We start from the raw sequence: 14,876 nt of genomic DNA on the forward strand, positions 1-14,876 counted from the left end.
TTAATTTTCGTACCGTACCACAGCATTAAAAACCCGAATCTGTGGGCTCTTTCAGAAATGAAATATGACCAGATAGAGAGAGAGAGAGAGAGAGAGAGAGAGAGAGAGAGAGAGAGGTCTGATACAAGCAGAGACATTAGGTGATGCAGAAACGCCCCTTCAATTCGTGGGTCGGTCTCTCAACAGATGTACATAACAGCTCGTCGCCCTTGAAACTGCGTAATAGGTGGAACACACCCACAGAGTCAGGTTAGGGGGTGGTAGAGTGGGATAAGAACTGCTCTAGGCGGTTGTGATATGTTGTTTCCTAAATACTGTACAGAATATAGGAGCACTTTTCGTGCTGAAGGTATATAAATGTAATTTTTAACATCCTTATAGATTTAGAAAGAAAGATTCATTTTGAGTCTTTTTCTTTCGTCGTAAATCTTGTGGAATTTGAAACAATAGTTTTCTCTCATTCCAACATAAATATATATATGTATATAAAAAAAAATTCCTTATTTTCGTAATAACACTCGGAGTGTAAGAAGTGCAACTGCACCAGGACGCTCAGCTCGTGGAGACCAAAAAGGAAAAGAGTAGGCTAATAATGAAACACTGCGCCAAGGCCCAAGCTTGACGATTCGTCACCCCTATAAATATAAAGACTTCGACCAAACTGAAGTTCTGCCTTGATAAATACATGCATACATAAATAATCTGAGAGAGGTTCAGAATTCCGAACTCCTGTTGATGGACAACAAAAGTTCGGAATTAAATGTCGTTATAGAATAGAATAATCAAGGTATACTATTATTTAAGGCTTCATACAAAAAACCATATATTCCGGCATATAAACCGACTTTTACTTTTGTCTTCTTGAAAATCTGTGCTTAACCATATGTGAACATGTGTGCTTTATTTTATGTAGGGCGCCCCTAAAGGTTAGTTCAACTCCACCGTGGTATATTCTGATGATATATCTCTGTAAAATAGTCAGAAATAAGGGTAGTACCACAACGATAGAATGGAAGGTGCACTTTCCTTTCTTAAAAATTTTTTTATAGCCCAAAACTTAGTTTTAAACCCATAATCCCTGTAAGTTATTAGAATCCTATAACCACTATGTATGTGGTAAAACTCTCCACCAGATAAGTGGATTACTATGAGGTGAGTGCTGAAAATTAAGCTAAGCTATACATACGATCTAGTTATTCAACATGAATTTAACTGCGGAGATTATAGGGCTCAGAGCTATTGCATTACCTAAGAAAAATAACGAATCATCCTTGAATCTTAGGCAAAGTGCATAATCTTCAAAAAATCGGAATTTTCAAAAATTTGGCATGTTCTGGGTACCGAATTTATGAAGTTCTACTTTATTTATTTATTTATTCAACTTCACTTCCAGAAATTGCAAAAGCATGAATTTAACTAGATTACAAATTTTAACACCCGGAAATAGCACGTAAGCTAGAGGGCACAAAAGTAACGAAACGAATTTTTGTAAATTCGGTATTTCACAATTTAGTAAGTCTCGCAGGAAATGCCAGTTCTGCATGCTTTGTCAGATCACAGTGGTTCCCATCGTACATCAAATCTGTTGCAGTAACAAACAGTTCGACGGGAACATATGCTATATTCTTTGCTGGTTAATGCTTCTGGAGATCCCAGCATCTCTTTTTCTATGCGGATGCGCAATGATTGTGGCAATGTCTGGTGAATCGAGACTAGATGAAAGAAAGTCCTGCCAGTGCTAAAATATTTGCTATAATTACGATACACTTTTACGAAATTCACTGGAATGTTGTAAAAATATACATTTGAAGATCAGCAAAGCTTTCCTTGGGGATTCATTCATCTTAAAATTCAGTATTTTATATTCAAGTAACTATTGAGATGGGTTGACAAAGGCGATGATAATATGCTAGGCGTAAATGGCAATTGGAGATACTGTACTTATCTCAGAACATATTACAAGTTCCTGCTGCACATTTCACAGTGAGATAAGGGTTTTTTTTTTTTCTCCTTTTGCTGTTTCAAAGTGCTGAGTAAAGGGAGAAATGTTCTACCCAGTTAACAAATTCCGTCTCCGAGTTACTCGATATTAGGCGCGGGTTAGATTTTTTTCTCTCGGAAACTTGGACCTTTCACACCTCAAAACAAATTATACTAACACTTAATGGCTTCAGTTGCTGTGGAGTAAATTAAAACAAAAACAGACAGACAACACTGAGATCACAACTAAGCTGTAGGCTAGGTCACCACTTCAGCTTTTTTTGCATGGCAGTCTAACAGACAGAACAACATTGCTGGCTTGAGAAGGAATGAACGTCTTCGAGTCATAAGTACTTAAAATAAAGTCTTGGTGTGTTAACATCAAAGGATCTCGGGCAACAGCGAAACAAGTAGCGGAGGGAACGCTTTCTTGTAGAGCACCTCTCTGCATACACTATGTAATATGGAATAAGTCACACGGTGACATATGACAAATTCCCCAGAAAAAAATCTACAGTAAGTCTGAAGTGGTTTTCTTAAATGTATAAGAAGCGTATTAAAATTCATTCGAGTTAAGGCATGATATGAGTGTTACTCTTATAATAAAAAATTGAAGTCTCATTTCTTTTATAGCTTTGCTTTTCTTCGAGATTTAAACACCCTCCCTGCAAGTTTCGAGGTAAAAGTTCCCCTACCTAACAGACAGTACTATTCTGTCGGTAAGTTCTATCATTCCAGTGATATCTACTTCAGCAATTAACTGTTTTCAATTGTGTGTTTTTTCAATATCTGAGAAACAACGCATGTTCCAAGTGATATTCTATTTTTACCAGAGACGTAAAGAATAATCTTAAGCACTACGAACTTCGAAAGACCAGTTAAGGATAGTACGTGCTGCGACTAATTCTTTCTAACATGCCATAAATATTTAAGAGCGTGAGGCTGAGAAATATGGTCTGAAGTGCAAGGTTCGTGTCCGAGAATACCTTAAAAATGAAGAGTTCAGGAGGAAAATGCGAGCAATCGCCGCATTTGTAGACCTGGAGGCCTTCAGTATGAAAGCGGTCAAATATGTACAAATGTATGATGAACACAAATAATCGCCAGTTAGTAACAGAATTTTGACACGAGAAGGAAGAATAAAAATTCTTAGTTTCACAAAACACTAGTCTTCCCATTAGCAAGTACGAGTATGTTTAATACACAAGGTGTTGGCGAAACGAGAACCGAACTTCACAATTTGGTGATTTTGAGCCGACGCAATACAGAGCTAAGAGCATTTAAATATTATATTACATGGTTGTTGCTGAAAAGCAGATAAAAGAAAAGGAAAAGGAACAAATCATTTTTAAAAGCATTAGCAGATGAGACATCCTTCAGCTTGTTTCTTAATTTCTGTGGACATAGATTAGTATTTGGGAAGGATGGAAGAAAACTGATATTAAGATTTCAAGTCTCTAGTGATATCCGACATAACGTGAATGAATTTAAAGAAGCACTAGGCAGATTATTAGAACAGATGGGCAAATGAACTAATGGTTAATACTCTATAAGCTTGTTTCCTTGCATCGTTTTGCTCTTACTAATACAATCAAATTAATTAATGTATGCAGTCCGTTACATTTCAGGCGCGTTTGATTTTTTCTTAAATTCGTTGATTTTTCCCCCCATTTTTTTGTGATAAATAGAAGTGAAAAGTAAATTCTTAAATTTAATTGATTTTTTTTTTTCTTTTTTCGTGGCCTGGGTACGGAGGGTTCATTTGATGAGTCTGGTAACATGTTACTTTTCAACATAGCCCCCTTTGGAGTCAAACACTTTTGCCACCGATGCTACAATATGTTGATTACAGCCGCGAAGAAAGTTTTCTCTTGGGGCTCCAGGAATGCATCCACTGCAGCAATGACGTCTGTTGGTGATAAAATTTATGCCAGCCAGGTATTTTTTTCAAATTAGGAAATACGTGAAAGTCGAATGGTGCTCGATCTGATGAATATGTGGGATGGTCCAAGATTTCAAAGCTACACTCGTGCAGTGCATCCACGAAAATGAGAAAATGAGCAGGCGCGTTTTCCTGGTGGAACAAGACTCCTTTGTTACGTTTGGCGTTTGACCATAATGTTTTCATGCAAACGCTTCAGAAGGTCCGCGTAATATTCCCCTGTGACTGTCTCTTATTTCTGAAGGTAACTTACCAGCAGCACTCCATCAGCATCCCAAAATAATCCATGCCATCGCCTTGCCGGCAGAAAAAAATGCCTTGGCTTTCTTGGAGGGGAGAAGAACTGTTTCCACTGTTTGGACTGCTATTTTATCTCGGGTTGAACTTCACTGACATGTGTCTCATTCATGGTCACAAACCCTGCAAGGAGGTTTGTTAGATCTGCTTGAAAACGATGCAATGTTCAACTTGACTTGACTACGTTTTTGCGTTTTTGATCTGCTGTCAACAACTTTGGGACTCATTGTGCTGACTCCTTTTTTGTAACGAGAACCTCTGTTATTATATGGTATATACCCGCTCAAATGAGATGCCCGAGACGTTGGCAATGTATCACTCGTCGATCACTGATAACCAGATCATTCACACTGTCAACAACTTCTGAAGTGATGGATTGCAGGTCTTCCAAGCGTGCAGCTTCTTTCCCTTCCACTTCTGCTGACCACTTCTTAATCATAGAATAAGAAGAGGGGATCTTCCCCCAATAATGTAACCATAGCGTATTAAAGGACGCCTTCGGCGTCATTCCAAAGCTTTTCCAAATATTGAATAACTGCACAACGACTGCTTTTGTCCATCTTTTCTCATTCACACAACTTTGTTGACTTCGGGACCTGTAATTTAAATTTATAATCTCTGCGTCTTCCCCACACCGGTGGAAATAAAATGAGTTCGAATCCTGTCGATGACGTGGGAAATTTTTATTCCCTTCTACTTTCTCTCTCTCTCTCTCTCTCTCTCTCTCTCAGGTTAACTGGGGAAATTTTTTGGCTGGTGCAGCCTAAGCCTCAGGCTTCCTTGCACCATATGGCTAATAATAATAATAATAATAATAACAGCAGAAAGGATGCAAGGAACAATTAACCATAGATGCCGCGGTTATGGAGCAAGCCTATAAGAAGCGCCGCAACATGTACGCAGCCTACATCGATTGCCGCAAGGCCTTCGACTCCGTGCCTCATAAAGCTGGCTAATAGAGGCGCTGAACATCTACAAAGCCAATCCGATAGTGACAAACTTCCTAGGAGAAACGATGGCAAAATGGAGTACCACCATTAAGGTCGAAATGGAGTACCACCAGGCCAATCACCATCAGGAGAGGACTCTTTCAGGGAGATGTCCTGAGCCCATTGTGGTTCTGTCTAGCACTTAACCCGCTATTCACCAAGCTCAACAGTAGCAAGTACGGATATAACCTCAAAGAAGGAAGGAAGAACCTATATACCCTCACCCATCGGATGTACATGGATCACATCAAGCTCTACGCGGGAACCGAGAAGCACCTCCAGCAACTACTCCAGATCACCGAAGAATTCAGCATTGATATTAGGATGGAATTTGGTCTAGACAAAGAAATGCAAGACCCACGGATCGAACCAGGGAAAATTAGTCAACCGAAACTACCAGCTGCAGACTGGTAAAGAAATCGGAGCCATGGCAGACGGAGAGGCCTACAAATACTTGGGGATGATGCAGGCTCAGCAGTTACAGCACAAGGAAATTAAGGCCTGCCTGACCGAAAAATACCATCAAGAGACTCAGAAGCCTGCTGAAAGCAAAACCGAACGGAGGGAACACAGTTAAAGCCATAAACACCTATGCAGTCCAGTGCTAACATACTCCTTCGGGGTCATAGATTGGACTAACACCGAGCTGGAGGATATCATGAGAAAGACAAGGACAATGCTGACCAAGAGCCGCCAACACCACCCGAAATCAGCCGTGGAGAGACTGACAATTACCAGGAAAGAAGGAGGAAGGGGCCTGATAGATCTCATCGAGCAACAGAAGATAGCGATTGCTAACCTGAAGGATTACTTCCAGAAACACACAGCAGCACTCCACAAAGCCATAAGGAAGATAGACAAGCGGTATATCCCACTCAAAGTAAGCCAGGAGTCCCCCTCACAACCAGGAGGCACAAACGAAGCTAGAAAGATAGGCAGAAAAGACACTGGCAGACGCTACAATGATCTCCATTAGGATCACGTAGATAAAATTGCTTCCAATGCATGGCTCACAAGCGGGACGCTCTTCCTCGAGACTGAAGGATTCATGCTCGCCATCCAAGATCAGGTAATCAAACCCAGAAACTATAGAAAATACATCGCCAAGGAGCCCGGAGTATCCGATAACACATGTCGACGATGCCATCTGGCCTCAGAAACGATCCAACACATCACCACTGGACCAATGATCACCTAGACTGAGTACACTCATAGACACGACTAGGTAGCCAGAATAATACATCAGAAGCTAGCAAGGAAATACCAGTTGATCGAATTAAGTGTACCGTACTACAAGTACGAACCCCAGGCAGTACTAGAGACCCCGATTACAAGCTGTACTGGTACCGCACCATAATAACGGATAGGACAATCCCGCACAATAGACCAGACATAACCGTTGTGGACAAGAAGGAAAAGGCTACTTATCTGATTGACACAGAGGTACCCAACACTGGCAACCTGCATAAAATCCATGGGGCAAAAATCAGGAAGTACACGAACCTAAGACAGGAGATCAACGAGATGTGGCATATGCAACAAGTAACGACCATCCCGATCATCGTGTCAACAACGGGTATGGTGCTAAAGACCCTACATAACAGCCTGGCAGCAATAGGTCTCTCGGCGAACACCTACAAGGAACACCAGAATGTCGCAATCCTGAACACCTGTAGGATAGTCAGAGTTCCTCGACTAACATTAACACCAGGCATAATGACAACCACTCTGTGTACTTGGTAGCAATACCCGTCACGAGGTGGAACCCCAATTAGGGAGAAATAATATAAGAGCAATAATAATAATAATAATACGTCATTAAGAGGAAGCGAATAACTTAGAATTCAGTCTTTTTAATAACATGTTGTTGACATGTTTTTAACATAGATGTTGTAATATCATTTTTGAAAAAAGAGATTTGAAATGTTGAATATCTGCGATGAAATCTTTGGATGAAATATTTATGTAGAATATGTATATAAAATGCGAAGGGTAAATGTCGATTAGTTACGGATAAAAGTTGGAGATTTAGATTGCCTAATAGATTCGAGAACCAACGAATGGAATATTGATGTTGAAGAATTGTATCAGAAATAAAATGTTTCCTGAATATCAATGAATCTGAAAAAGAATGATGTCGATTCAAATCAGTTTAACTGATTCGAAATGGCGTCATTCTATTTTTTTTCAAACACCTAATAACATGTTCTGTTCACCACAACATACAGTATACTGAAATATCTCGCCCTGGAAAGTTAAGTTCAGAAGTCGCATGACAGGGCAGTAACAGTTAAAATTAGAATATAAGGTATTGCCACTCAACGATAAGTAAATGAGACAGAATGGGAAGAAAAGGATCAGATTCCTTCCCAAGAGGTGTGATAGTAGGACATTACACAGCGGGCACGTCTATTCACTAAATAACAGAATATGCGGGACATTCAAAGCAACTTTTGGAAACATCGTACGTCACTGGAATATGGAAGGTAACGCGACCATTTAACCTAAGGTAGACCCATCATTAGTGATCCCGCGACCATGTCGGAAGTTAAAACGGATTGAAGAGGATTAGCAAAAGTATTCATTGCCAGAATCGGGATAAGTGTAGAACCAAGAACCATCAGAAAAAATCATGCAGTACAAGTTGGTCAAAACGTTTTCACCCAACTTGTATTGCACAAACAACGGCCGTAGTGATAAGGTACGCCTGTTTTACGTGTTTGCTCTCCGTCCGCTGACTGCCATCGATGCAGCTGTCCATTACAATACTCCAAATATTTCTGACTTACCTGCATTGTGATAACTTTTTTGGAGAGTATTTGTATCAGCATAACAACGGTTTTAGAGATAATGTAGTGGATTTTTTCATTTCCATCCTGGAGTCATGATATTGTAATTTGAATCCAGCTTAACACTTTTGCGATGTTTTGAAACAATTGAGAGCCATAATATGAATTTGGTTTTTCTAACTAGATTTACTATTTCAAGGAAATACCTAGTTGTAGCTTTAAGGGAGAAGAGGAGGAAGATCCCAGTCTGTTCATATCAAAAACGAGTCAACCGTAACATTAAACTTTAGGGTCACGCTTGACACGTATTTATTTATGTAATTAAAGCCCACGGAGTCATACTCAATATTAACAATTTGATTTTTCTAAATAGATGTTTTTTTTTTTCATTTAGTGTCCCAACATATGTTGGACGACAGTGTATATATGTATAAAACTCTTAATATTTACTTTTCTTAATAGTTTTGAATAGGAAAATTTTAATGTATAAATAAATAAATTTTTCTGTGCATACGCCAAAACGACTATCCGGATCATAGGAGTTTACAAGAAAGACAGTATAAGAATATCCACATGACATCATGAATTCAAAAAATCAGTTTCGATTATATCTATTTAGCATCAGCCTGATGTCAACAAACACTAGTTTGAAGAATTAAAAATGTGTGAAACAATTCTGTGTCTGTAGCAAAAGCAATATTAAATAAGAAGGAAGGTATGCCTACATATATGAAGAAAACAAGGCTCAGACTTGCTGTTCAGATAAATCTGAAGGAAAGCAAAAACAGGTTTTTATTCATGGTCAGCGAGTTTCGTAATACACAAATACCTGTACAAAACGATAAGTACGCAAGATTTAACAGGCTGATATGTTCAGTTTTACACAATATCTATCTTGAGAAACAATTTTTGAAATTAGTATGTGTGGGCAGTTTTCCTTTCATAATTTGTAACCTTGGTATGTGAAAAATCTTCTCTCTCTCTCTCTCTCTCTCTCAAGAAATCTTGTAAGTTTACTTCAGTCTAACAAAATTTCGCATCCTGCTGATCATATAAATTTAAAAACAAGTAACAAATAATGTTTATTATAAAAAATGTAACATAAAATATAATTAATATTAAAAATATATTATATAAAAATCACAACATGTAATTGTTCATATCGCTGACACGGCACAAGATCAATTCAATCACTAGTTCATCAGGAGTTGAAATAAAAAATTTACGAAACGGAAAGCTCGTTAATAAAATACCTGTTTCCAATAATCAAGTATGTACATGACATTACCATTATGTGTGACGAACCGGAACTGCGTTCTGGTAAGCTTCGATCCATTCTGAGTCCTGGTATTCAATCATCTTTAGGCGTCTTCAGCACAACGTCAGGACAAATGATCATCAAGTTAGATCTCATTGTATACAAAAGTGGTATATACAATACACCCTTCACAGCAGTAATTCCAGGGATTGTAACACAGCAGTAATTCCAGATCATTATTATATGCAACAAGTAACGACCATTATTATTATTATTAGTAGTAGTATAGTACTGCTGTATTTGTTTATCAAATCGAAATTGTTGACACCCCTGAACGGACATGGACTAGTAGTTCAGACCTCAATCATCAGTTGGAGCTCAGGCTATCGCTTTTGGGAAGGATTTTAGAAGAAGAGAGTAGGAATACTCAGGCAAAAAATAAATAAATAAAAATAAATAAAAAAATAAAAAAAGTAAATAAAATAAAATAAAACTGCCATACTAGGGTTACCCGAGAACAACCTCATCCACCAATGCGTATTATATCCATAAATTTCATGTGGTCTCTGGTTTTACGAGTAAGTCATTGGCGAATGACTTATTCGTAAAAAAATTATTTATAATGTACATTTAAAGTATAGATTTTTATAACATTTATAAACAAATTTATAGGGACAGATCCGTGGGCCCCCGTCCTCATGAGACCTTCCGCTCTGCTAATTATTGTAGCGTTGTGGCTATACCTCTGGAAATCACGTACGGTATGATAGCAGCCTCAGGCATTATCAAAGAACATCTCATATTGCGAACCGCCTTCACAGCGAGTTGCCCTACTCCTATATCTCGAATAAGCCAAGATAGAAATCGGTTGTTACCTATTCTCAATTGAGTGCTTCCACCACCCAGACTGCATAGTTTCAGAGAGAGTTGCCTCCCTCCCACATCTTATTCGAGGTATAAGAGCAAGAAAATCGTTGCAGTAGAGTATTCACTGTGAAGGAGTTCATGATATGAGACGTTCTTTAAAGATGCTTTAACATGCAAACTGCTTTTGCTTTAACCATTTCATTATGTACTAACGACGCAAAATACCAACTTGTACATTAGCATGTTAGGATTTTGCGATAGACTTCTGTTGAGGTAATGAGTTAGTCGGTCTCAGGCATAGACAGCAAGGTTTCACCCCAAGAAACTGAAGTTTTTCGTCCAGCAAAACAGACAAATCGAGCTTAGAACACACGCAATTAACAGACATAAGGCACAGCACGGCAGATGAATTTAATTATTCGGTGGCCTAAAAGTACGGTAATAGTTTTTTTTTTTTTTTTTTTTTTTTTTTGAGTTTATGAGGGCAGTCAATCCTGAAGTGGTTTGAGTTATGGCCCCGAGTTGCGAACAGTCTGTCCATCTGGTGGAGTCTTTTGAGGTTGGTTCTTAAAAGCAGGTAATTTCGTGAGTTTTCTCTGACTGATAATGACATGATTTGGATGATATTTGGCAATAACAGCTTTCTCCACTATGTGTTGATGTACCTTCCCTATTGCCATTTTTCATGTATCGTTGTTTGTAGGTTTGTCTCTAATATAGCTCTTTGTATAATATGCCATCTATATAAGGTCCACCTTGACTGTAAGCTGATTCGATAATACATTTCAGAGTAATGAATTCGTTATTTACAGACTATACTGGTGGTTTACGTAAACTCTGGCTTAATTTATGATAATAACAATAAGATACAATAAAATGGTAACTTAAATAGTCGCTACTACGTTTCTCTGTTGTTTCTGGACTAGTAAGACTTGAGTCTAATCTAGATAAAAGAAAATATTTTGATCACAAAAATATAACGCCATTCATATTCTCTATTCCACGCGCGTTAAGCATCGCCCCACTTTCTTGTGCGAACCTGAGCCCATCTGCACGTGCAAATACTAGGGGGCGATAATCCGTAGTGTGCGCGTGGCCAACAGAAGCGCGAGACAAAAGCCGGCTGACGTAGAGCTCTGAGCAGACGCGGTGTCTCGAGACTGGAAGCCAGTTCAGTAAGACCGGCGTGTGCTGCAGAGAAGGTAACGGACAATGATCGAGAGGTTCGACGTTCCAGTTAGTTCTGCTTGCACAAGAGGGCAAGCAGTATCTAACTGAACAATGTACTTGCAACAGTTTAGTTTTTGTTGTGTTCCTATATGTAAATATGAGAGATGGGAAACAATGGAATTATTCGCTGTAGTACCTTCGTTTCATAGTGATTAAGAGTGTTTGGGTTTCCTCGTCCATTGTCTTTGACGATGACGTCATTGACTGTTATCTCACATGTGTGCATATGAAAGCTGTTCCAATTTGAAATAAACGAACAAAAAAAAAAGGAATAAGGGATACTACTTGGATAGGAACCGCGGTTTGTTCATAATGGATAAAGAGAATGTGAAGTTAAAGGTAAGTGTTTACAGTGACTAAATAACAGTACAGGAGAACTGAACGCTTGCTCCATGCTGTGGTGAAGAGAGAGAGAGAGAGAGAGAGGGAGAGATTATCATCCTTGAGTATACAATATTTCATCAAACTTTGATAATTCTTTCTTTTAACTTTTGAATAATTTTGTTTAAACGATAAAAACACCTAAACAAAATATGGCCTAAATCACTTGGATTTATTTTATGTACAATTAATTATATTTGTACCATATTTATTGTCAGCAAATTTCTAGTTACCTCGTTTTAGCAATATTACTGGGCATAAAGAGCAAAGATGTGAAATGGGTAGTGTATATATATATATATATATATATATATATAGCATAATACCATATTTATAAATTATAAATATATTCTTCATATAAATTCTTATAAAATATTCAGAAAAAAAAAACAAACGTTAAGATTTTCGTAAATATGTACATAAAATTGTGTGTGTGTGTGTGTTATTCTTTGAATTTACACGATCGTAATGTGATAAGGTACGTCTTGCCACATCCTCGCAAGACGTACTCGCAAAGAGAAATGGTACTGTCAGTTATATCCGGCTAGCTGCACCCTCTTTATATACAGCTGTATGTTTAGCAACTTGATGGATGAGGGTTAGATAGGAGAAAGGACTGGGTGTGGTCATGCGAAGATTTCACTTCGATTTAAGTGATCAGTGATGTCCAGATATGATGAAAGAAATACGAAAATTTGATTTAAAATATAAAGCGCAAATGTAAATGATTACGTAAGATATATTAACATCGTTGTTAATATATCTTACTTAATTCATTAAGATATATTAATGAATTATGTAAGATGTCAAGGATTATCTATAATAATGTTTTCCAACCTGTGGTCCGCGGAACTTGACAATAAAACAAATTTTTTTAACGGTAGGTAACAATCCCATTAAAAGTGATGGGAAATACAAGGATGCCTATAATAACCATATGTTAAATTTGAGTACATAACACTTGTATTTAAACAATAGTCATTAATATAATTGCATGTATAGTTTTATATTTTTGTGGTCCGTGGCCTCTACCTCAAATATAAAAGTAGTCCATAGGTGAAAAAATAAAAGGTTAGGAAACACTGATTAATAAGATACCTTTTTAAAATGTGCATTGTTGACGGTGTGTCTTTTCTTAAAGGCAATGCAATGTTTAATAATATACGGTGTGTATACATGACTTGCGCACTTGGGGTTTGGCTGCTTGGAATACAATAGAAACCAATGGACGTACAAAGCATGCGGAAATCAGGAAGTGCCACCGTACGTGAAGTGTGAATGAACAAGTGCAGAGCAGGTCTTTCAAATTATGGAGGGTGAAGATAGGCGCAGTATGACGAGAATCGCCATACTTACTAATCACACAAATCACCAGTAATTCACCTCACTCAGATATTTCTACAGATTTATAGAAATGTCTGAGTGAGGTGCTAATTTAAGAAGTATCTAATTCTTCTTAATCCGTTCTACTTACTTACTCTGTGAGACAAATAGTTTTAATCTCTCAGCAAATGCTTCTAAACGGGTTAATTCACCCATTCGACTACAATTGTAATTCTTAACTTATCCAATGTTCTTATAGAGTATTTTATTTAAAACATCACCATTACAGTGTTAAGAATGTGCGCATTCGTTATGTCTTATGTAGAGCGCCCCTACAAGTTAATTCAATTCCGCCATGGTTCTGTATGATAATATATACAAAACTGTAAAATGGATAGAAATGGGTGTAGTGCTATGTTTGTACAGTGTATGTGTTGTTGCGTTTAGTTATTTCTGGCCGCTTTGCTGCTAAGAATCAGAAATCACCAGGAAAGCTGCTTCTCAATACCCGTACACGCCACGAGGAGGCGAGCCACAACTATATACGTACTGTCCTAAATGGTTTATATCATAGGAAGAAGCGTAAGTCGTATGGGTGCAACAGTCTCCTATTATCATGTATGGTGGTCAAAATCACAAAGAACCCTCTATCCACTGGAGATAGTGCAATATCAGCGGATCTCAGCAGTTCCCGTACCCAAGAATCCCAATGCTGGGTGAGCAGGTGAAAAATCTCGTCTCTAGTAAACTGAAGACCAGCAAATCTTGTCCAAAGGGCTAGTATTAAAAAGAAGGGGGGCACACCACAAATCCTGTTCCCATACGGATTAGCATAAATAACAATGAATCTTAAATTTAAAAATAAATAAATATAATTTAAAAATAAATAATAGTAATTGTAAAAAGAAATAATAATTAAAAAAGGAGAAATAATCATAAAGGTTAATTCTACCCTAAAGCAATAATGAAGCCCAAATAAATAAAACTGAACTTCAAAACAAGAGGGTTTTTAAGTCAGCTTGTACAAGTAATCAGTCCAAAAGTCAATTTAGTAATCCACGTCGCCTATTAAAAACCTGTCTGGAAATTCCTGTAGAGATGAGAAGGTATTTACAGGGCTAAGAATAAAAGCGATTTGTCCTCATCGATGGATTTTATGACCAACGATTTATTTTATTTTATTATTTTTTTTTTTACTTCGCTATTCTACAGTGAAAGTAACGAATTACATCAAGTTTACATTCGACTTGGTTTGCCATTTCAGTGGTTTTCGTCAGACATTACTTGTTTTCTATTAAGCTGCGTTTGTAGTGGTTTGGTATGGTCTTTCAAGAAAACCAAATGCATTTATTTATTCATAAACAAATGTTTATTTCAAGAACAGCAACACATTAGAAAGTTTTCTTGATTAAAAGCATTCAAATATTTTGTTTCTTTTACTGAATCCTTACTTCTAAATGAGCTGGGTCTGCTTGTCTGGAACGTTGTTTAGCAAGTTCGACTCCTCTGCTAGCTCATCTAGTAGGATTTTTATTTTATATTATTTTACTTTAACAGTTACGTAGACAAGTTTCTACAGTTCCCATAAAACTACTTTTTTTTTTTTTTTTTAATTAGAGCGCAGTTACTGTAGTAACCAGTGAACTATTTATTAAATTTTAAAAAAAAATCTGAAACACTTGTCCCTCTTTTATTTCTTAAGATATTGCTTATATGATAAAACAAACACACAATTTTAAAAAAAATTATGTTTAGATTATAAATTTTGATGCTCGCTGTCAAATAAATAAAAAAAAAAAAAAGAGAAAAAATTAACAGGC

The 14,876-nt window shown here is 37.3% G+C and overlaps 1 protein-coding gene across 2 annotated transcripts in view; it reads left to right on the top strand.

Annotated features, from left to right (window-relative positions):
- The window catches only part of LOC150084557 (disheveled-associated activator of morphogenesis 2-like), a 575,048-nt gene that overhangs the window by 26,720 nt on the left and 533,452 nt on the right, over positions 1-14,876 (top strand). Inside the window, exon 1 of one of the 2 annotated variants that reach the window (XM_090375314.1) lies at positions 11,313-11,691. The exons of the other annotated variant lie outside the window; for it this stretch is intronic. Within the exon in view, the coding sequence (XP_090231440.1) occupies positions 11,665-11,691 (27 nt within the window). The 5' untranslated portion in view covers positions 11,313-11,664. Of the gene's footprint in view, positions 1-11,312; positions 11,692-14,876 lie in introns of those variants that run through there. 2 annotated transcript variants of the gene reach the window in all.

This window comes from Mastigoproctus giganteus, chromosome 6 (genome assembly GCF_048544385.1).
Source record: "Mastigoproctus giganteus isolate SK-2022 chromosome 6, ASM4854438v1, whole genome shotgun sequence".
NCBI lineage: Eukaryota > Metazoa > Arthropoda > Arachnida > Uropygi > Thelyphonidae > Mastigoproctus > Mastigoproctus giganteus.